This window comes from Peromyscus leucopus, chromosome 8b (genome assembly GCF_004664715.2).
Source record: "Peromyscus leucopus breed LL Stock chromosome 8b, UCI_PerLeu_2.1, whole genome shotgun sequence".
In the NCBI taxonomy this organism is placed as follows: Eukaryota; Metazoa; Chordata; class Mammalia; order Rodentia; family Cricetidae; genus Peromyscus; species Peromyscus leucopus.
The window spans coordinates 9019880-9043568 of NC_051086.1; the positions used below are offsets into that span (position 1 = coordinate 9019880).

General features: G+C 46.3%; 1 protein-coding gene across 23 annotated transcripts in view; it reads left to right on the top strand.

Annotated features, from left to right (window-relative positions):
• The first annotated feature begins 1474 nt into the window (after positions 1–1474).
• Mapk8ip3 (mitogen-activated protein kinase 8 interacting protein 3) overlaps positions 1475–23689 on the top strand; it is a 41160-nt gene continuing 18945 nt past the window's right edge. For 4 of the 23 annotated variants that reach the window (XM_028854641.2, XM_028854644.2, XM_028854636.2 and 1 more), the window contains exons 1-5: positions 1476–1931; positions 11119–11239; positions 14370–14440; positions 14684–14775; positions 21913–22057. In XM_028854641.2, the coding sequence (XP_028710474.1) occupies positions 1614–1931; positions 11119–11239; positions 14370–14440; positions 14684–14775; positions 21913–22057 (747 nt within the window). In that variant the 5' untranslated portion in view covers positions 1476–1613. Of the gene's footprint in view, positions 1932–11118; positions 11240–14369; positions 14441–14683; positions 14776–18918; positions 18943–21912; positions 22058–23452; positions 23542–23689 lie in introns of those variants that run through there. The other 19 variants (XM_037200834.1, XM_028854638.1, XM_028854640.1 and 16 more) reach the window with 9 other exon arrangements.

The following is a 23689-nucleotide window of genomic DNA, read 5'->3' on the forward strand; positions in this document are numbered from 1 at the left end:
AGTACACTTAGAAACTTTCCCAGAACTATAGATTTTGATAGATTAGGCCTTTGTTTACATTTTTTGGCAGGTGGTGCTGTCTACAAGCTGAATTTTAGAGCCTGGATGGCACCTCCATCATGGAGTCAGTTGTGCTAAATTCTGGGGACCCTCTTACAAAACGGTCTCTTAGGGTAGGTGAGTATTTGTCTATGTAGCAAATTATGTTGCCAAGTGGTGGTGGTGCACACCTTTAATCCCAGCACAGGGGAGGCAGAGGTAGGTGGATCTCAGAGTTCAAGTCCAGTCTGGTCTACAGATTGAGTTACAGGACAGCCAGGGCAACATAGAGAAACCCTGTCTTGAAGAAACCGAAACAAACAGCAACAATAATAAAATTATGTTTGAAGAAGTGGGGATTTATAGCTCCAGTGATGGTATGTGCTCTTAGTCTCAGCTGAATGGCAGAAGCAGGCAGTTCTGTAAGATTTGAGGCCAGGCATAGCAAGTTCCGGGTCAGCCAGTGCTACACAGTAAGACTTTGTCAACACACACACACACACAAACACACACACACACACACACACACACACACACACACACACACACACACACACACCAGTACTATAAAGTAAGACTTTGTCAACACACACACGCCTGCGCAAAATAGTGAGCCATGTTTTAAGTGTTCTGGACTCATTGGGTTGGTGTGGTTAAGAGTAAGATCTGGGGCCGGGCGTTGGTGGCGCACGCCTTTAATCCCAGCACTCGGGAGGCAGAGCCAGGCGGATCTCTGTGAGTTTGAGGCCAGCCTGGGCTACCAAGTGAGCTCCAGGAAAGGCACAAAGCTACACAGAGAAACCCTGTCTCAAAAAAACAAACAAACAAAAAAAAGAGTAAGATCTGGTAGCTGAGAGCTGGCTCAGCGGTTGACAGCACATGATTTTACAGAGGAGGTCCTCTGTTCACTTTCTGGCCATCCATCCACATGGCTGCACACAATGGACTGTAACTCCAGTTCAGATGCCCTTTTCTGGGAGGGGGAAATCATGTTAGCGTAAAGTAGTCAGTATATAACGAGGCGCCACAGTGCAAAGTCAGGCTCATGGTGTCCTCAGCAGCAAATAGAACACTTAATAGGTCGATTCGCTTTACACGCCGGCCTCAAAGTACTGCCATTCATAAGGACCCTAGAACCCCATCGGGCGATGCAGATGAATCACTGCTTGGAACTAAGCAACCGGCAGAGCGTGAAACAGCCAGAAACGGGGCACGTGACACACGTCGCGTGAACGTCGAGGTCGGCTAGAGTATATTACAAAAGTCTGAAGACAAACCCGACAGAGACACAGAATCAGCCAGGTCTTTCCAGCCCCAACGAGCTGCCCGGTCAAACACTACCAGCTAGGCGGCCGGAAACTTCCCAGCCCCGTTTCCTCTAGCGTCAGGGCGCACGACCCAGGGCGGGGCAGAACGGGGCTCCACCCCCGCGGCCAGGCGGGACTTCCGGCAAGGGAGTGACGGGCGCGGCCTGGGCGGCGGCGCATCCTAAGGTGGCGGCTGCCTGAGGTGATAGCGGCCCGTGGACTCGGGCACCGGAACGAGCCGCGCTGGCGGCGGCGGCGATAGCCGCGATGATGGAGATCCAGATGGACGAGGGCGGAGGTGTGGTGGTATACCAAGACGACTACTGCTCGGGCTCGGTTATGTCGGAGCGTGTGTCGGGCCTGGCGGGCTCCATCTACCGCGAGTTCGAGCGCCTCATCCACTGCTATGACGAGGAGGTGGTCAAGGAGCTCATGCCGCTGGTGGTGAACGTGCTGGAGAACCTGGACTCGGTGCTGAGCGAGAACCAGGAGCACGAGGTGGAGCTGGAGCTCCTCCGCGAGGACAACGAGCAGCTGCTCACGCAATACGAGCGCGAGAAGGCGCTGCGCAAACAGGCCGAGGAGGTGCGTGGGCCCCGGGCGCCGCGGAGGGGGACCGGGTGGGTAGCGTGGTGCGGCCCGGCGCGGCCGGCAGCGTCTGCCGCTGGAAGGGCCGCTTCCTCCATCCTATCTGGACCCGGAGCCCAGCCCGTGCAGGGTCCGGGAGCCCTGGCCCCCGGTCCTGCTCTGCTCTGACCTTGGCTGCCGCCTGCTGGCTCTGGATTTTTATTCCTTCGGTCTTTTGGAGCAAGTTGCCCTAGATGATCGCAGAGCCCAGAAATTCTACTATTCTGGAAGTCAATGCTCTTCTGTTTGTGATGGGAAGTAGCTTCTTAGATGAGGTTAAATTCCATTTCAGTGAAGTTGACACAGTCTGAGAGACGATTATTGAAATTAAAAGCCCTTTAGATATTTTGGCTTCTTAAATTAGTGGCCCCGTGTCCCGGTTCGAATAAAAGCTTTTTTTTTTCTTTTCCTTATATTGAATCATTCCTACTTACTGTGGTTTGTTTTGCTTTTGACTGTGGAGATGCTCTTTCTGAATTGAGGTGCACAGGCACCGCTTGACTGGCTTCCTCAAGTTCTCAACATAGGGGGTTCAGACATTCTTGGGATGTGAGGAGGAGGGCTCAGGGTGACCTCAGACATTTTACTGAGGAGGGAACTGGCTTCAGAAAGTGTCTGGGCTAGACCAAGGTCACACACTGACCACTTTTGAAAGGACAGGCTAAGGTCTAGGGTAGACCTTGGCACCAGCCCGAGCTCTTCCTTCGGGGTCATATTGCTGCACAGTGGGGCAGTTAGTTCCCCAGAAGTCCGCAGTGTTTGGTCCTTGTAGCCCAACCCTGGAGCTGTGACTTGTGCCTTCTCTCCATCTCCATTGTCTTGAACTCTCGGGGGACTTTTGGTACATTGACAGAGAATTCGGGCATTTCTTTTCCCTTCGCCTCTGTACTTACATAGTCCAGATCACGGATGTGGAGGAAAAGGAGAAAGTGAAGGTGGACAGCCGGAAGGCTGAGTTGGAACCTTATAATTTAAAAAACGGGCTCTGCGTGGAATAGGCACTGCTCTCTGTGGTGTTGACACTGCTCCCAGGGAAGATGCCTCTGCCCTCCAGTTGAATCACAAGCTGGGCTCAGCAGTCAGTGTCCATGTGGCCTGCTGCAGACTGTAGCACTGCCAAGATCCAGCTCTTGAGAGAAGCTGGGCAAAGCGAGAAGTAAACAAATGCTGGGCAGGCCAGGTGGAAGCTGCTGTTAAATGCCCATACTGTGCCCTTGGAGGGACCTCCAGTGAGGTTAAAACTAAAGTGACTGAACACTGTAAACAGTTGGCATTCTAGCTGTTTTGTGGAATGAAGTAGGTGGTTATCTTCAGTTCTGTAAAAACCAAACAAAACACCACACACAGCTGTGCACTAGTGGCCCGCTTCTTTTTCTAGACAGGGACTTGTGATCAGATGGGTGGATGTGTCAGGAGCTATGCATCTCTGGATGCAGACTTGTCATGGTGCAGAAGAGTGCTGTCCCAGGCACCTCGCTTGTTCAGTCTTAGTCAGCGGTCAGTAACCTGAGCTGCTAGCAGCCTTTGGAGAAGACAGAATCTTCAAGGTTTTTGTTCGTTTGTTTGTGTCTGTTTTTCAAGACAGAGTTTCTGTGTAGCCCTGGCTGTTCTATAACTCACTCTGTAGACCAGGCTGGCCTCTAACTCACAGAGATCTGCCTGCGTCTGCCTCCTGAGTGCTGGGATTAAAAGTGTGTGCCACTGCCCTGCAGGCTTTTAAACATTCTTAGAGAAAACATCTTAGCCCTCCACTTCTTACCCTGATACCAAGTGGTTCATTCTCTAGAACTCAGGATCTGGGAGGAGGGACTCAGCTGTAGTTTGCAGATGCCAGTCTGGCCTTCCTACCCTCAGGGACCACACACCTTCCCCAGCTTCTCTCAGACTTTCAGTTGTAGCTGTCTCGTAAAGTGAGTGGGTTGCCAGAAGTAATGAATCAATTCCACTACAAGTATCACTGTAGGCCATTGGTGTCCCAGAAAGAAAATTGTGGCAAGGTGAATTTAGCAGTGAGGGCAGAGTCCCTAATAGAGTTTCAGGTCAGCCTTAGATGGCATGGCTTAGGCCTCGTGATCTGTTGAGTTGTTACTGATTGGGAAGATTCTAATAGGAAGTAAGTGTTTTTCATCCCAAAGTCCTTTTATCCCAAAGAGAAAAGGATTAGAAAGGGGCAGTCAACTGTGCAAGCCTTTTCTTTGCAGTAGATAAGCACTCAGATCATAGGAAGAAAAATTACATTTTATTTTGGGCAGGGGTCAGGGGATTTGAGACAGGGTTTCTCTGTATAGCCTTGGCTGTTCTGGAACTTGCTGTATTGACCAGGCTGGCCTTGAACTCACAGAGAGTTCCAAGCACTGAGATTAAAGGTGTGCGTCACCACTGCCCAGCAAAAAATTCTTTAGCTGGAACTGGAGTTACAGGCAGTTGTGAGCTGCCATGTGGTGGATACTGGGATTTGAACCTAGGTCCTCTGGAAGGCAGTCAGTGCTCTTAACCACTGAGTCATCTCACTAGCCCCAGCTTGTGGTTCCTTCAGTCACATTAAGAGCAGTTGTTTCCTAATGCACTAAAAAAATTAAACCCAGGTCCCCTTGAATGCTGAGCTACACCCCCAGCTCCTAACATTGATTTCTATGGAAGAAGCTGTTAGGCTGTGGTAGTCAGAGCTGTCTTTCCTTTTGCCTCCCCAAGTTGTTCCAGTGTAGCAATGCTGGAGTCACCAGGAGGAAAGCAGAGTCATTCCCTCCGTGTTGTGCCCAGAGCTTCCTCATACATGGTATGCAAGTGCTCATCCCCCTAAGTGACACCCTTGTTCCAAGAAATTCTAAAAGATGGAAACCAATAGAAATAGGTACAGAAACTCTGTGCAGCCAGAAAGAACACAGGACTGGCCAACTGGAGTCTTGAGCCCCTAGACTGATGCTTTATTATGTATTGTTGTGATGTCTTGTGTGTCAGAAATCCACTGTGGCAGCACAGACAACAGGGCTGAGGACCTGTAATAGAGGTCAGTTCTTCCAAATTCTAGATTTAAGTAGTATGCTTTTTAAAACTTTGTTTTTAAATAATACACAGAAAACATGCAAAAATAATATTCTTCACCCAGAGTCCCAATGTGAGCTTTCTTCCATGTTGCCTTTTTCCCCCCTCTATCACCCTCCTAAGGCCTCTTAAAGACTCCTGCAGTGAGTGTCCTTGCAGTCTCCTATATTTGAAACAGTTCCTCATTTCTGCTGTTTGCAACCTCGATACATGAGGACCACTTACGTCTGTCACTTTTCAAGGGGTGCCTTGGTCTGGCTTTCATGCCACCTAGTAACCAGACCCATCCTCTAGAAAGAAAGCTAGCGCTACTGAGATTGTGACATCCTTGTCATGTGAAAGATGGTGCCTTGAAGGGGCATGAGACCCAGGATGATACCCCTTTCTCAGATTCCTACTTTAAGTGGGAAGAGGCCTGTTCTTCTCTTAGCCTTTGCCCTCCTACCTTCCCAAGTGCTGCTTCTATCGCTTTACCCTGGAAAGGTTTATCAGACGACTTCTGCCGCCGCTGCCGCCGCATCTCCCCCCCCCACTCCCCAACTTCTAGCATCTGACAGTGTACGGAAGAGAACATGAACATTCCCCATCATGCACCAACTCTGAAGAGTTTAATATCTTTTGGCTTATGTCTGTTCCCCCCCACTCCCCTGCCCCCGGAGTTATTCTCTTTTCCCTACCTGCACCTTCAGAGAGATGCTAGCCCTGTGTGATGGGAAAGAAAGCCAGCTTCTTGTTTCTGTGCACATCTCTCCACACTAATGCTTCAGTTCCTGAGGCCTAAGGACTGTCTCTTTGGAGCAACCATTCTGCCATACAAACTTCCTGTGACAATGGGCCTGCCCGTTTTATACTATCCAGTTCAGTAACCACTGGCTACAGTGGCCTTTGAGCATTTTCACTGTGACTCTTGGAACTGTAGAAATAGGCTTTGTTTTTTCTTTTTCTTTTTCTTGTGCTGGGAATGGAAAACAAGACCCCAAAGCATGGTAGGCAAGTTCTCTACTGTTGAGCCACATGCTCAGCTTCTGCTTTTCATTCCTTTTAACTTGAATTGAAACAAACAGTGTGGCCAGGACAGCCATACAGTATATCTGTCTGTCTGTGTGAGCAGTCTAACTGAGTTGACTTCATATAAGAGCAGGTGACTACTGTTTTTAAGTTAGCATCAGACAAGAAAAGAAAGTGCTTAAAACAGGTTTGGACCAGGCATGGTGGCACACGCTTCAGATCCTAGCACTCGGGAGGCAGAGGTGGGCGGATTTCTGTGAGTTAGAGGCCAGCCTGGTCTACAAACTGAGTCTCAGGACAGTCAAGACTGTTCCACAGAGAAACCCTGTCTCAAAAAACTAAAAAACAAGACCCCTCCCAAACAAAACAAAACAAAAACAAACAAACAAAAAACCCCAAACCCATAGGTTTGTATTTTTCAGTGGACATTTTCCAGTTAGAGATCTACTCAAGCAGTTGTGTGGAGACCAGGTAGAGACTGCTGTGTGACGGTGGGAGGAGGAGGGTGCCAGCTGTCTAGGAAACAGCCCAGAAGGTGATGAATTCTCACTGGGCTGGGAAGAGGACTGCTAGGGAAATCCCTAGTGCCTGGAAATCAGCTGTGCTATTGGACACAAGGTTGAATCTTTGATCGTGAGCTTTATTGTGTCCTTTAGTCTTGTTTTTGGGGGGTAGAGGTTAACTCTCTTATTGAGGTCTCATTGACACACACTGACTGTACTCTTAGTGTCCAGTTTGACTTTGAACACTTATGTAAGCCCCTGAAGTCTTACTGTTCTAGAGTTCTCCCAGATCTTGTTCTCTGCTTTTCTCTGCCTCCTCACCCCCATGACGGTTTACCTGCGATCTTTAATGTTCATCTTGTAGGACTTTAACTAAATGGACTTACGCAGGGTGAACTTTTGTCTGCCTTTTCACTGAGCTTCGTGATTTTGAGATTTGTTGAGGTTGTTGCCTGTGACACACTGAATACCTGTTATAGATAAGATATTTGGGGCATAATAAGTTAAATGTGACATGCCTCTATCTTTAAGGATGTCCTTCCATTTGGTGATGTTTCTCTGAAAGATTCCTGAACTCAACAGGGACAGATTCGAAGCTGTGCCTCTTATGAAAATGGAGCACCCTTTCTCACTAAGCTTCTTAGGTCTCCTATGGATTTGAAGTGTCATTCCTTCTATTCTCTGCCTCGTTTGGGGCTCTTGTCCCATTTTGTCTTAGCTAGCCTTTTTCTTACCCTTCCTCCCTCTCAGCAAATACCTAGAAAAGCACACAATCCTACAGACACACACTTAGTCATAGCTCTGTCTGGCTCATATGTAGAATGCTGCTATTTTTTTTTTAAGTTTAGAGTGTGTGTGTGTGTGTGTGTGTGTGTGTGTGTGTGTGTGTGTGTGTATGAGGTTTGTATGAAGGTAAACAAGTGCTTGCATGTGGAGGTCAGAGATAATGCTTCTCACCGTCTACCTTGTGGAGGAAGGGTCTCTTATTTTTGCTGCTGTCTTGCATATTCAGGCCAGCTAGCCCAAAAGCTTCTAGGAGATTCTCCAGTCTTTGTCTCACATCTCACTTAAGATGAATACCACAATATCCAGCTTATTTGTGGGTTACAGGGATCCAATTCAGGTTGTCAGGCTTCATCCTTTTTTTTTTTTTTTCCAGTTTGTTGAGATAGGGTTTCTCTGTATAACAGCCCTGGCTATCCTGGAACTCGCTCTGTAGACCAGACTGGCCTCGAACTCACAGAGATCCGCCTACCTCTGCCTCCCAAGTGCTGGGATTAAAGGTGTGTGCCGCCGCCGCCGCCGCCGCCGCCGCCGCCGCCGCCGCCACCACCACCACCCAGCTGGTTGTCAGACTTGTATGACTAGTGCTTTTACCCACTGAGCCATCTCCTTGGCCTTAAAATGCTTGTTTCTTGAAAGCAAGGGCCTGTGTCAACTGAAGCATTAGAACATCTCCTTAGTAGGTTATCACATCAAAATGTGGGTAAAGCTGGACCAGATTAGGAAGGGGCTGGAGAGATGGCTCAGTAGTTAAGACCATGTACTGCTTTTGCTGAGGATCAACAAGTTCAGTTCCCAGCACCCATATTGGATGGGTTACAATCACCTATAACTCTAGCTCCAGGGGATCTGATACTCTTTCTACACTGTGGGCACCTGCACGCATAAGTGCATGCACAACTCACTATATGAAACAAAATAAGTATTTTTTAGGAAGGAAGAAACCAACCCAAACTAGGGAAAGGGCCACAGAGGATAAAGATTTCCTGAAAAGGGCATCTTCCCCAACTCCCACCCCGAGAAATATTTTCAATAAGGAAGACACTTAGATTTCAGTTTTATCTTCATTTTTCTTACCTCGCTTGTATCACTCTTGCTCCCTCCCACCTCCTTTCTGTTTTGTTGTTGTTAATTTGGTTGGTATTTGGAGACAGGGTTTCATTGTTCAGCCCTGGCTGGTTAGTATGCAGCCAGTGCTCTTAACCACTGAGCCATCCCTCTAGTCTCTGAGACAAGGGCTCATGTAGCCTAGGCTAGTTTCAAGGTTACTATTTTGCTGAGGCTGGCCTTGAGCACCAGGTTATATTCTCTCTCCCTATCCCAACCCATCCCCAGCCCCAGTTTTTTCAAGACCGGGTTTCTCTGTGTTTCCCTGGCTGTCCTGGAACTCGCTCTGTAGACCAGGCTGGCCTTGAACTTAAATATCTACCTACTTCTGCCTCCTAAGTGCTGGGATTAAAGGCATGTGCCACCACCTCCATGCTATGATTTTATTCGTTTCTTTGATTGCTTGTCCTAAAAATCAGAGTGCATTAAATCAGTGTTTCAAGTGGATACTGGATGGATTTTTAGCATGAATATGAGAAACACTTGCTGCATTCCTGTATGGCCATACTACTAACTCACATCTAATATTTGAATATAGAACTATCCCTGTTCTTCCTGTGCTGCCTAATAGTTCTTGAAGATAGTGTCTATAGCACCAGCCTCCTAACTCTTAGTTTCAGACCTAGGTAGTTCTATAGTGTGGGAGATGTAAAGTTGGCCATAAAGAAACATCTAATGTTAGGGTTTGCTGTCCCAACTAGCCCTGGATAAATACTTAATGGATATAGATGCCCCTATTGGTACCAGAATGTAGCCAAAGGTGATGGCACAGGCTCAGAAGTCCAAGTTGCCCCCAGCTCCTTGCCTGTCTGCTTGCTTAAGACAAGAGACCCATAGGCACATTTTTCTTTTGGAAATTCATTCCCTTTCTCCCTATCCATAATGTGAACGAACCTGATTTTTGATTCCTCTGTGTTCACTTCTAACACACTAGATGAGTTCCTATGGGTGTTCCTGGGCTACAGAACTGTGAGAGAGAATAGGTTCACCTTCTCAGTAAAGCATGCTTGGTTTAGGAAAGCTGTAACAGCCACATGCGTCCCATTGTAAGAGATTGCATAGCCAGCACTCTGCATCCTGCGAGTCCTGAATGCTGACTTCCATCGTCACCTTTTATGTTTGACAGGGATAGAAAGTTGACTTCTTCACTTCACATTTTATATGTAAAATGGGAAGAACAATTTCATTTCATGGAATTCTTAAAACAAACAAAAAGGCTGACTAGTTTATATGTATTCTTCAAATAGTAATTGTATCTAGTTGATTCACAATCACTTGTTTTCATTGTTGTGTATCTGCATATACACACAAAGGACCCCCCTGCATTTTGCTGGCTATGGGGTATTCTTCCTTCAGTTTACTTGTACAATGTCCTTAATCCTGTGTAGACTTCCTTCTGGCTGCAGTCTCTTCCCTCCCAGCTCCTTCCTCCCCTCCTCTGGGGTTTTACACTCTCACTGGCTATACAGGATGAGTCATCCTTCCTTCACTGGAGCTCAGTGCTCCAGCACAAAGACCTTGGGCAGGCTGCAGCATGAGAGACATCAGATTGATCAGACAGCTGTGGACGGAGCGTAGGTGGGTTATTATATGAAGCATGGCCCTAGCCAGAAACTGAGGCCTGACGTTTAAGGTTAGCTTTATATTCATGTCCTCTAAGAAGCTTTTTATGCTTTTAAAGCCCACCAGGTATTTATGCTTCCTACAGATGGAATTTCTTGGTCACATTACAATTTCTTGTTCAGTACTTAAACACACTTCCTTCTTCAGCCCTTACTGCTGTAGGAATCACACCAGGTATCCATCACAATGGCGCTCAGCTGAGACAGTGTTCATGCCCAGGGTCTGCACCGTGGGTGGTGATTCCTCTTTGGGCCTGATTAGAGTGTCTTTCATTTGCAGAGTGGTTTCTTTTCACTTGGTTTGATGATGATCAATGATCAGAAGCTCCACAGGCTGGAGTAATGATTGATCCTGAGCTAAGGGATGATTGAAATGCAGATTAGGCCGGGCGGTGGTGGCGCACGCTTTAATCCCAGCACTCGGGAGGCAGAGCCAGGCGGATCTTTGTGAGTTCGAGGCCAGCCTGGGCTACCAAGTGAGTTCCAGGAAAGGCGCAAAGCTACACAGAGAAACCCTGTCTCAAAAAAAAAAAAAAAAAAAAAAAACCAAAAAAAAAAAAAAAAGAAAGAAAGAAAGAAATGCAGATTAATGGGACTGGAGAGAAGGCTCAAGTGTTAAGAACATTGGCTATTCTTCCTGAGGACCCAGGTTCTATTCCCAAAACCCAAGTCAGCTCACAACTGTCTGTAACTCCAGTTCTGGGGGATCCGATGCTCTAGGATCCTACCTGCATGTGGGACACATAAGCTCACACAGCCACGCACACACACATATTCATAAAAATAAGAGGTAAATAATGAAATGGAGATGAGGAGAAAAATTGCCTTTCTTTCATTTAGAAGTTTTGGTGGGTTTTTGTTTTTTGTTTTTGTTGTTGTTGTTTTGTTTGTTTGGTTGTTTTTTTGAGACAGGGTTTCTCTGTGTAGCTATCCTGGAACTTGCTCTGTAGCCCAGGCTGGCCTCAAACTCCCGGAGTGCTGGGATTAAAGGCGTGTGCCACCACCGCCCGGCATGAGCTTGTGCTTTTTCATGTGAGAGGCTGTTGTCACCTTCTGACCTTTTGTCTTTCCCATGCATAGAAATTCATTGAATTTGAAGATGCCTTGGAGCAAGAGAAGAAAGAACTCCAGATCCAGGTAGAACATTATGAGTTTCAGACACGTCAGCTGGAGCTAAAGGCCAAAAACTATGCAGATCAGAGTAAGTGGCTAGCAGGAGCCTTGAGTTGCGACTGCATGTATATTTTAAAACTGACCTTGGGTAGAATTCACAAGTATTGATTAAAGGGGGTGGGTGCTTAAGGTGGTCTTGTTTGCATTTCACCCTGATTCTCAACTGTTGCTTCTATCTCATCGCACACCTGTATTTCCATAATCAGCCTCAAGTCCTTTGTGGAAATAGTCTTTGTGGCATAGCACACTTTTGCTTTACTGTGTAATCTCAACACTCATACCCTCAGTTTTCCTGTGGTTCTAGAGAACCAAGCACTGTGGCCTTGAGCCCTGGCTGATCTTTGTAAAGCTAAAGATCACTGTACTGATAGAACCACTGTTTTAGTGACAGTTCCTGAGGGACCTGTAGGCTTGCTTTCTGTTTGCAAATAGTAGCCACTTGCCTGCTGCTCATCTCAGACCTTGATCCTCAGCACAATAGCCTCTAAGCCTCAGTCTCATAGTAGGTCAGGATCAACTGTTAAGCTAGGGTTTTCCCCTTTCCCAAATTCTGGTCAAAAGTACAGGAAAGGTGAAAGGGTGCTTTTAAAAATTAAAAACTATAAAAACAATTATTTTAATTTCAAAAGCTGCATTTAAGGGACTGGAGATTAATTATTAAGATTGTATGCTGTTCTTCCAGAAAACCTGATTTGGTTCCCAGCACCCACATTAGGCAGCTTACAACTGCCTATAACTCAAGTTCAAGGAGGTTTGGATGTCCCTAGCCTCCTCAGGCACCTGCACTAATGTGCACAACCCTCCCACCCCACTCCTACATGTACACGATTTAAAATAATAAAAGTAAATCCTTACAACTTTACTTAAACTATAGTGTTGCTATTATAGCTATCCACTAAGTGTTTTTTGTTTTCTTTGAGACAGTTTGTCTGCATAGCCCTGGCTATCCTAGAACTCACTCTGTAGACCAGGCTGACCTCAAACTCACAGAGATCTGCCTGCCTCTGCATCCTGAGTGCTGGGATTAAAGGCATGTGTCATCATACCTGCCTTCAATATTTTTTATAATTCAATATTTCAATGATTAAAACACATTTGCCACTTTATTTGGTTACTTTGAGAAATAGCTACCTTCATTTCTCTGCGAAAATAAAATTGAATTGGGGGAGAGAAAAAAAACTGGCTTAATAGGTTGGGTTTGACCTATTCCAAGGCTGAGACTTAGAGGTTACTGTACTAGACTAACACCCTGCTAGGGATCAGAGTCTGAGTGTGAGCAGTGGGCAAGCTGCTTCTGTACATGCTAGTATTTGCAAACAGCAAGTAAACCTAAAGGCCTGTTTTGGTCATGTACAATAAACCTCATACTTATACAGGTGCTGTGACTTTCCTTTTGATTGGAGTATTTCACATGTGAAAACTTACTGGCTCTTTTCTTAGAAAGGAAAAGAGGCCAACTGAGATTAGTAGGTAGTGATTCTCCAGGCCAACATGAGGCCTGAGGGCCAAATGGAAGCTATCAACCAGACAGTAGCTGCACAGACATCCAAGCAAGGGCCCACAGGAAGGTCTTGGGGTCTAATACTGGTTCCTTCCAGAAACATATATAGACAGACAGAAATAGAGACAGGCTGAGTTTGAACACAGCCTGACATGGGTAGACCTTTTGCTTCTTGGGCAGCCAGCTAAGTGTATGCTGTTTTAGTTAGTGTAATAACTTGCCAGTGTCTATAAATCATGTATATAAGTCACATGTGTTCTGTGCCAGTGTATAAGTCATGTGTAGGTTGGGTACTGGTATCTATAAGTTACATGTGCAATGCTAGGTACTAGACTCTTCTAAGTTATGGGCTTTGGATATTGGTGTCTATGTTGGATGCTGGTGTCCCTAGGTCATATGTGTTGGGTTCTGATGTCCCTGGGCCCCATATGCATTGGGCTTCATGTGTGGTGTGTACTGGTGTCCCTGGGTGCTAGTGTCTATGGGTCTAGTGTGTGTTGGGGCCTAGATCCTATTTGTTGTTGGGTGCTGGTGCCCATGATTTGGACTCCTTCAAGAAAAAATGGAGCTGACTTTGCCTTGAGCTGATACCTATGCTGAATTTCAGAAAGCGGTCCCCACACTACTATTGATTTACAGATGCAGGATGAGCAGCAGTAGCCTCCACAGATACTGCCTGGCACATCTACATTTCCAGGTCACAGAACGCAGCATAGTCTGAAATGAGATGTGGAGCCATGTAATTTGTTAAGTCAGTTTAGAAAAGACATCAGGAGGCCAGGAGAAAGTGATGATGGAAGCCGGTGAGGGACCATACCACCCAAGGTCCAGGACACACAAGTTTCACATGTCCTGCCTTGTTTTATCCATCTTCATCACTTAGTGGGCTACAGAGACAGAAGTACAGAGCGAGGCACACAGGGATAGTGGCATGTTGACTATACTAGGAAGACCCAGGGACAGGTTTCCTGACCAATACTGCCAGTTATCTTACTAGTCAGTTGTACTTTTTAGAACAGGTACATGCCACAGAAGAGGGGACCATTCAGGTTGTCACCAGTTTTTGTTAGTAACCTAGAGAAAACAAGTTCAGCATTGATGTGTGTAAGTAATGCTGCTGTTCATTTCATCATACACTTCTGAGTTCTGTCAGTCTTTAACATGATTCAGATTATTCACTTGAGTTTTATCTCTTTTCATGAGCTTCTCACTTCTTTTGTTTTAAAAAAGACTTATTTATGTATTCATTTGTTTTAGGGGTATTGGGGATGGAACCCAGGGCTTTGTTCATCATACTAGACAAGTAGTCTATCACTGAGTTCTCACTTCCATCTACTCTTGGCACATGCTGTGAGTTTTGCCTATGTTTTGGAAACTTCTGACTATCCTAAGCAGATGCTTTTGTAAGTTCTACCCATCCTGGTTTCCTTTACAGTAGGATTGAGCGTTCTCACATGTGCAGTACATACTACATGCCACTTACCTTGACCAGCCAATCATATTCTGCATCTAGGACTCTTACCAAGAGCAAAGCACCCTTTCTGAGCACAAAGTGCTGCCCTGCTGTACCGTATGCCAGAGTTGGGTTACAGTCCAGAGGACATGTACTAAGCTATATAGATTGGACTGCAGCTGACACAGTGGTTGTATTTTCCAGTTTCCCGATTGGAGGAACGGGAATCGGAGATGAAGAAGGAGTACAATGCCCTGCACCAGCGGCACACAGAGGTAGGTGCTAGTGGACCCCCTTCTGGGGTGAGAGTAGGCATTAACTGCTAAAGCTGCACTTAGCATTGGCTGCTGATCTTTTGTCACTTCTTCTAAAGCCTTTGTTGTTTGGTAGAAAGCTGTTTACTCATGTTTCTTAGATTCTTGTTCCCTAAATGAGTTGTTTTATTCAAGCACAGCACTTCTGAACTATAGCATTGGGAGTTCAGTGGGTGACACTAACAGAGATTCTCCTCTTGACAGATGATCCAGACCTACGTGGAACACATTGAAAGATCCAAAATGCAGCAAGTTGGGAGTAGCGGCCAGACAGAAAGCAGCCTGCCAGGGCGGAGGTAGGTGGGCTGAGTGGGCAGGGCCTAGTGGGCAGGAAGAGGGAGTGGCAGGGACATGGGCAGGAATATGCATAAAGGTGGACATGGCTTCTGATGTAACTGCAGGCTTTGCCTTCTGCTGAGTCCCAGGTTTGTGCCTGAAGCTCAGGAAGATTGTATACAGTCTGTCCTTGCTCTTTATGGAATCTGATTTTGCAAATTTTCCTATTTATTAAAATATATTTGAAAACTTGCCAATCAGTTCTCACGTTGCTTTCATAGCTATTTGCATACTGTGGAGTGTGGGGTTTGAGCCAAAGGATGGGCTCGTGACCAAGATTTAACCCAGTGGTGCTCTAATTTCCCATCTGAACTCCTATATAGATGCTAGTGGGAGGGACTGGGAGGATCTGAACGGCTTCCTTTCACAAGTACAGAGAGGCCTTGACCTGATAATGTGGCTTTAAAGCAATGAGGGCTTTAAACAGTCACCCAACACTTTTTACCTTATTTTCTTATTTATCCTAAATGTATATGTATCATCTGGTAGAGTCAATCCAGATGAGTTATGGGATCTAAAACTTAAGATCTACATAAAATATGTACATATTCCCCTTGGGGCAGTAGCTTCGTGTTCTTCCTCTGTGCTCTAAAACAGACATATCTAGCCTGGCCCATAGACCACATGGGTCCTGAGATAGCTGTGAATGCAGCCCAACACATTGGTAGATGACAACATCATATAGTAATGTCAAAAGGGTTGACACCACTGCTCTAGAATGTACTAGAATCAACTTTTTTAGGAGAAGAGTGATGGGCCACTTTGCTCAGCCCCTGTCCTGCACCTCATGTAGGGTAGGATGTTGTTCACAGACCTCCTTCCCCCAGGTCCCTGTTAGGCCCAAGTTCAGGATTTGGTGCTAAGCATGAATTCTTTACACTTTCTGTCTGAGTCAAGAGATCTAGAGAGCAAGTATCAGAGTTCTTATCCAGGGCACCCCTAGTTTGAGAGTTGAGTGATTAGAGATGACATTAGTCAAGTGTGGGAGGGGCAGGAGCCAGAATCACACATTGAACCAGGCATCAATCACCCTATTGCTCTGTTGTCCCAAGTTCCTGCAGCTGAACCTTTTGAAGTCAAGTCCAGACCAGAGAAAGCCTCTAGTCACTTCACAATAAGGCTGCATTTTCCTCTTGCTTGCCTGTATGCATTATATCTACAAATGAGAAGGTTCAAGATATAGAGCTCTGGGCTTCACCAACCACTTTCTGAGTGACTGGCAAAGCTGTCCTCTTCAGCATGCCAGAATCTTTGACGTGAAAATAAGAATGCACTTAATCAGATCTTGTAGACCTGAAGAAGGTAGGGAGGGGCTGGATGTGTGTTCTCTGACATGGTGCTGCTACTTCTAGCAGGAAGTAGAATCTGCAATATTTACAGTCAGTTCTGGTCTATAGACAGGGTACAAGCAGTTTGAATAGATCCCAAGCACTAAGAATTAGTGAGACAGTTTGGGGATTTAGCTCAGTGGTAGAGTGCTTGCCTAGCAAACGCAAGGACCTAGGTTCGTTTCTCAACTCTGGGAAAACAAAAACAAAAACAAAACAAAACCCATGGGGATTGTGATAGGAATTGTATCGGGCTGGAGAGATGGCTCAGAGGTTAAGAGCACTGACTGCTCTTCCAGAGGTCCTGAGTTCAATTCCCAGCACCCACATGGTGGCTCACAACCATCTGTAATGAGATTTGGCACCCTTTTCTGTATATGTAATAAATAAATCGTTAAAGAAAAAAAAAGAATTAGTGAGACAGTATGGATGAAATTTTGGTGATATATAACCCTGGCAGTTTATTATTGCTGAATGAAAAGTAGAAGTATTGAACTTCATACTGTCAGTTGCTGGTCCAGGAAAACTCCTTCCTTGCAAACTATGACACTTTCACATTGTGCCCTCAGAAAATTTCCAATTTACCAGGCTGACCTTATAATCAGTGATCTTTAAGGGAACAGAGATGGTATCTGAATTTGGTGGAAGGGTTGGGAGGTTTGGCATGTTTGTTTCTGGCTGTAGCATTCCAGAACCTTCTTGCCAGCATGTCCTTCAGGAGAACATCTTGTAGCCAGGCATGATTGCTCAAGTCTGTATTCTGATCACTTTGGAGTTGAGGCAGGAGGAAAGCCCGTGTTAAAGGCCAGCTAAGATTACATACTAAGTTCCTGGGTAGCTTAGGCCACAGAGTGAAACACTATCTTAAAAAACAAAAAGAGAATTTCTTGGCAGCTTTATGGTTGAAAATGTGGGGGAATCATGCCCAATGTATCACAGGAAGCTGAGCAACATGACTTAGACCCAGGATTGCAGACTGCATGTACCCAGCATCTTATGTCACAGGTGGGTACTCCAAGTCCTGTGGTTCTCTAGAAATAGATCCTGTGAGCTCAGCCAAAACTAAAGGTGGGCTGTGTTGAAAGACATGTAGGCGGCAAAGCTGACCCCTAAGGACTGTGATCATCACCATGGGCCAGGTCAGGTTACCTGTTTTTCCTTTGGAAAAGAGACACCACAGCTTCAGGCAGGTTGGGCTTTGCTATGTGTATCTACTTGGTGAAGGAACTTGCTACCAAGGTATTCTCTGGAACCATAGCTTTGAGTAGTCTATATTAACTGGGTATCCAGAGCCTTTACTTCTACCCATGGCTTCTCCCTCATAATCAGATCTTGTCTCCATCTCTGGCAACCAGGCTGTGGGAAGCATGTCTCCTACCTGAGAGGAGTTTAGCACCCTTGGGCTGGTGCTGCTTCCTGTCCTTTTTTCCCTAAAAGAACCAGCATGCCCTTGACATGCTTTATGAGAAGGGGATCTGTGAATCTCTTCTGTCTGTGGCCATCTTTTGTTCTCTGGGCAGCACAGGACCTTTGGTGCCAAGAATAAGACTAACAAGCATAATGGGTGGCTGCCTAGGAGAAGGCTTTGTTCATGCCTTCTAGAAACCCAAGAAGCCTTCATGGCCTTTTCTGTTGTTTGACAAATGGGATTCTCCAACCTGACCAGGAAGAGTATGGGCTGTCTTGCTCACTGAGGTCAAACCCTTAGGTGCTTAGTCTGATCTGCCCATTGAGCTCCCCAAGGCCAAGGTATAAGCAACCCTGTTGCCTTTGTCTCCTGAACCCATTGCTAGCCTTCCATACGAGTCTCCACAGCATAGGAGAATGGTGCTTGTTACCAGGTTTGTGGAGACGGGTGGGTGGGTGGGTGGGGTGTGCTAATGTTCACCTCTGGGCTCTTCCCACCATCCTGGCCATTAAAATACCACTAAAAGTTCCTCAACCCATAGACTCCATTCTATCTGTCATTAGCAAGTAGTTAAACTAATCTGTCTCCCATGATCTAAACCCCAGTCAGGAACAAGGTAGCACAGAGCCCCAGGCATGGACAGCAACTCTCTTGACCTAGAGTAGTGGGCTAGTTGAGATAGAGAAAGAACCCTTCCTCCATCCCAGGTGTGTGCACTATCACAGCAGGGAACTATACTTCAGCATGGCCAAAGCTCTGTCCTTGGGCTGAGGTGGAAGGATGCTTTGTGTCCTTTGGGTCAGATGTTTAACTTGCTCCCCTCTGAGCTCATACTCTTCCAGTTCCCCACAGGGACTTTATAAAGCCTCCTGAGTTTGAGCTGCTGGCCACTTGTGATGCAGGTGGCCTTTTCCTGCACTCCTGGCATGGTTTTCAGAGTCTGTATGTGTGGAATGAACTCAGTGGAATCTCAAACACTTGCTGTATTTGAGCCATTGCTGCAGATGTGGGTGGGAGCCTGTGTGTCTCTTTTTTCATCCTATGTGCACATGTGTGCTAGATATTTGTGATAAGCCCTGTGCTCATCCACCTGCTACCTGTTCAGTAGGTCACATCCTAGGGTCTTTTGTCAAAACCACAAAGATCCGTGCCCCATGTGTCTATTCCTGTAGATACTATGTATAGCTGTTTGTGTAGAGGGGAACACCTGGGTCCAGACATCTCACCATCATCATGCATGTGATTTCCCTGTGAACACATGCATAGATATTGCCAGTTTGACCTTTATTCTCTAATGTGGTCTTCTTGTCCTGCCCTCTGTGCTGTCGCTGCTGTGTGCTGGCCATTGTGTATGTTGCTGCTTGCAGTCCTCGCCAGTCGTGGAGGAAAAGGTAAAAGCCTGCTGGTCTTTGTCCACTCCAGTGCTAGGGTCCCTATGAGGTTGGGGTTGTCTGGAGGAAGAATTAGGACAGTGATTACTTTGATCGAAATCACAGGGTTTTTTGATGAACTTTTTCAGCTGTATATTCACAAGATTGAGGAAGTACAGACTTGATGGGTACCTTAGCATAGCCACACAGTAGTTGGCAGAGCAGGATTTCCCTGAGTTTCTGAGGTTCCAGGTTCTACCCCACACTCAAGAAATGTCTGCCCTTATCACAGATGAAATCATGCCATTGACTCCAGCCTCTGAGAGCAGTATGTGACTGAAGTTTCAACTTGCCCTGACTTGGGAGATGGTAGGCCAGTAGAAACATCTCAAGCTGTGGATTTAATCATCTGCAGTGTGTGATTAAATGATCCATCCTTTAAGACAAGAGCCACCTTCCCTGTTCTCATCCTGGAACTAGGAACACATTATGTTCTCACCCAGGATCATGAGTAAGAGTACTTAATAGGGTCAGAGCGAGGCCCAAGAGTCTTCCCCATGGGGGGCACAATATGGTTAGGGAGGTTGGGAGACTACTGGAACAGGCAGGGCTAATGAGCTCCTGCTCTGGTTCCTGGCTGTTCTGGCTTTCTCAGTGGCCCAGAGGCTTGGCACTTGTGAGATGTTGTCATACACTTGTGGGCTGAGCTAGGGAGGTTCAGGTAGATAAACTCTCCGACTCACTTGGAGCTCAGCATCTGAATTCTTTGTACTTAATGCTAATAAGTCCAGCATGCCCTGTGTGAAGGAATCATGCAAGCCAAACATTGGAGAGTGCCTTCCGAGGCCTTAGCCCTGAGCATTCCTCCACTACCCGGACTCATAGTCCCCACATGCAACACCCAGCCTCTTTGGTTCTATCCTTTCCATGACAAGCCAAAAAGACAGCAAAGTCAAGTTCCAGCAAGTGCTAGGGGTCTCCTTACTGCAGAAGATAGTGTTGTTTGGGGCAGGACAGACTTAACTCCCCAGTCTCTACCAAGAGACTCCTGCCCAGACTCAACACTCTCAAGGTAAACAGCCAGCCACAGGCAGTTCCTGAGTGTGCTACTGCCCTCAGCCCTCCTCTTCAACCCTGGCATTCTTCATGCAATAAGGAGAAGACACACGTTTTCTGCCTTCAGAGTATGTGTTGCTGGCCCCTGGACATGGCTCCTTGAAACCCCAGAGGAAGACACCTCCCCTCTCATGTCTCTAGGTACTGAACACTCAGTGTCAGAAGCTATGGCATGAGCAGACTAATGCTTGACCTGAATAGCTTTGAACAGTTTAGACAGACAGCCCTGGGAGTGTGGTGTTGCCTAGACCTGTGTGTGGCCAAACCTGTTTGATTGGCAGTCTCTGACAGGATGGCTTTGGACTCTCTCCCCACTATTGTTTACTATTTACGGCTCATGGAGACTCTTGGGGATGAGCATCGAGCTTTGCTCTTCACCTTTAGTTTACCAGATTTTCTGGATCTGGACCTGTCTTCTGTGAGCTATGATGGCTGCACATAAAAACCATGTCCTGTTAAGGCACTTCACAATGAGAAGCCCTGTGAAGGGACTACGAGGAGATAGTTCAGTGGGGGCTCAGGTCCCCAAAGCTTGCTGGCCAGCTAGGCTAGCCAGTGACAAGGTAGGAGGGCTGGAGCACTGACTTTGCTTCCAGAAGCACCCACGTGGCAGCAATTCCCAGGATCCACATGGCAGCTCACAACTGCAGTTCCAGGATCCAACACCCTCATACAGACATACATAACAGGCAATAAAATAAAAATAAATTAAAAATAAATTTAAAGGTGGAGACCTATACACAAAAGCCCTATGGAGTCCCAGAGAACTGGTTGATGAAGGGAGAATGAAGGTCTTGGGGCTGCAGAGATAGCTCAGCAGTTACCAGCACTCACTGCTCTTCTAAAGGACCTGAGTTCAGTTCCCAACACATGCATCAGGCAGCTCACAACAGCCGATACCTTTAGGTATAGGGAGTCTGACACTCCCTTCAGGACTCAGCTGACACCTGGACTTACATGCACATACCCACACGCTACACAAATATATACAGAATTTTAAAATAATAAATATTGGAAAAGCTCTTGTTGGTATTGCTTTAGGATTGTTAGCTCTGACACTGTTTCTATTTAAAATTTAAATAGGGAATCTGGAGAGATGGTTGATGGGTTAAGAGTGCTAACTGATTTTCCTGAGGATGTGGATTTGATTCCCAGCATCCACATGGTAGCTCACAACCATCTATAACTCTAGTTCCATGGGATCCAATGCCTTCTTCTGGCATCCATTGCACTAGGTATGCATGTCTGCAGATGTACATGCAGGCAAAAACAACCATACACATAATTTTTGGTTTTTTTGAGACAGGGTTTCTCTGTGTATTTTTGGAGCCTGTCCTGGAACTTGCTGTGTAGACCAGGCTGGCCTCAAACTCACAAGAGATCTACCTGCCTCTGCCTCCAAGTGCTGGGATTAAAGGCGAGTGCCACTACTGCCCAGCAAAATAACTTAAAAAAAAAATTAAACTAAATAAAAAATGTTAGAGTATAGCCAGGTGGTGGTGGTGTATACCTTTAATCCTAGCACTCGAGAGACAGAGGCAGGCAGATCTCTGTGAATTCGAGGTCAGCCTTGTTTACACATTGAGTTCCAGGACAGGCTCCAATGCCACATAGAGAAGAAACCCTGTCTCGAAAAACCAAAAAAAAAAAAAAAAAAAAAAAAAGTTAGAATGTAATGGAAGGGAAAAATACATGAATCCTAATTAACAAACAGTTTTCAAATGTGTGAAAATGATAATTAGTGCCTGAGTTTTGGGATGCCACTTTAAGCATTGCCATCCATCAGACAGTATCTCTGTGCCAAGAAATGGACTTTGGTTCTCTCATAGCGCCATCTAACCATCCACTCCTGTACTTATCTCCCTCCTACTGCAGCAGGAAGGAGCGTCCCACCTCTCTGAATGTCTTCCCCCTGGCTGACGGCATGGTACGTGCACAGATGGGGGGCAAGCTCGTGCCTGCGGGGGACCACTGGCACCTGAGTGACCTCGGCCAGCTGCAGTCCAGCTCCAGCTACCAGGTTTTGTAGCCGTGGGTGTAGTGAGGGTCCCCAAACTACTGGTATCCTGTGTCCATTCAGGGGACTTCAGTCTTTGTTATTTTCCCTGAGTTAGTCCATCATCCCCTGACATAAGACAAGGACAGAGGAACAGAGCTGGAGTGCCAGGAGGCATGAGCTTCCTGCTCTATTTGACCTCACACTACCACCTGTGAGTCCAGGCTGGTCCCCTTAGTTTCTCAGGCCATTTTGCAGCCAAGGAACCCATGTCTATTAGAGTTGAACTTAGCTACAACAGAACGTACCCCCAAATACATGCCTTTCTCTGACTAGATGTCTAGCCAGGATGCATGGCACTCCAGAGACTTTACAGGCATTCAGTATCTTAGAGTGGGAAGCTTCTGCTCAGAGGAGTCATAAGTATGAGATAGCTTTTGGCCTGGGCTGTTTTCTACTTGTCTCTGGTCATAGTTCCTCAGCCACAAGTTGAGAAGGCAGATACTATCACCTGCAGGTATGTACCCCAAACATGGAGCCCAGAAAAGGCCAGGTTATTCATCAGGGCCCCAGATAGTTTTCTGTGCAAGGGGTCTGTGTGCTTAGACTACCTGGAAGGTAGCTACAACATTGCCAGGTAAGGGAGACTGCCTTCCCGGGGTGGGGGAGGTGGCTCTGGGTCTGGTTTAAAGATCCCCACAGAGGGAACTGGGCGACATACATTCTTGGGCCTCTGAACTTAGTGGATGTGGAGTCCAGAACTTCTGAAATTTCCTGCTGTTGTTCTTGGCTGACTATTCTTCTGCCTGTGTCCAGCTTGCCTGCAAGGGCTGTTGTGTGCTGCTGGCTGTCAGAAGTGACCCACTGCTTCTACTCTTGTTTTAGGCAATGAGTAGATCTTCGAGACAGAGGTGCTGGTGCCATGTCTCACTGTCCTGTCAGTGTGTGTGCCCTGAGAAGAAGACAGCAAGACCCATAAGAACTCTGCTATCTCATGGCCTTGCCATTATGCCAGCTTTCATGCTCAGTCACTTGCTCACTCACTCTCCCTGTGGGAAGGCTTCCCCTTAAGCATTTGCAGAAGCTACAAGAAGGCCATGGAAGCTTATGCCTGACCCATCCTGGCTCCAGGCACCCACTCAGAGCCATGCTTTACCAGCTTTTCTTCTTACCTTGTCTTTTCTGTCTGTACTATTTTGTTTTTCTCTCTTAAACCATAATGTTTTATGTTTTAGTTTGTTGTATGTTTTATTTGATTTTTCTTATTTTTTAAAAGTAATTACATTAAGTTCTTTTTATTTCATGCTCCAGATTTTAAGGTTTTTCTAATTTCTTAATTTTTGTTTGTTTTTTGTTTTGTTTTTTGTTTTTATATACTGTAGTGTTTTAACCAAACAGTTGTGGCTACTCATGGTGAGGAATGACCGCTAAGAGTGTGGGTTCTTTGCAATACATTTGGAGGTCACTGCTCCCCGTTGATGTTTAGGAGGTTGAGAGGTTTGCCCTAGGTAAGTGGTGGCCAGGGTGGTTTATCCCCTGGGTAAGTGTGGCCCTGTAGGATAACAGAGTGGGGGCACTGGGGAGGCATAGCCCAAGGGCAAGATGCCCCCATTTTACAGTAGGCAGAAATGGATGTTGAGGAAGGAGGTCTGGACA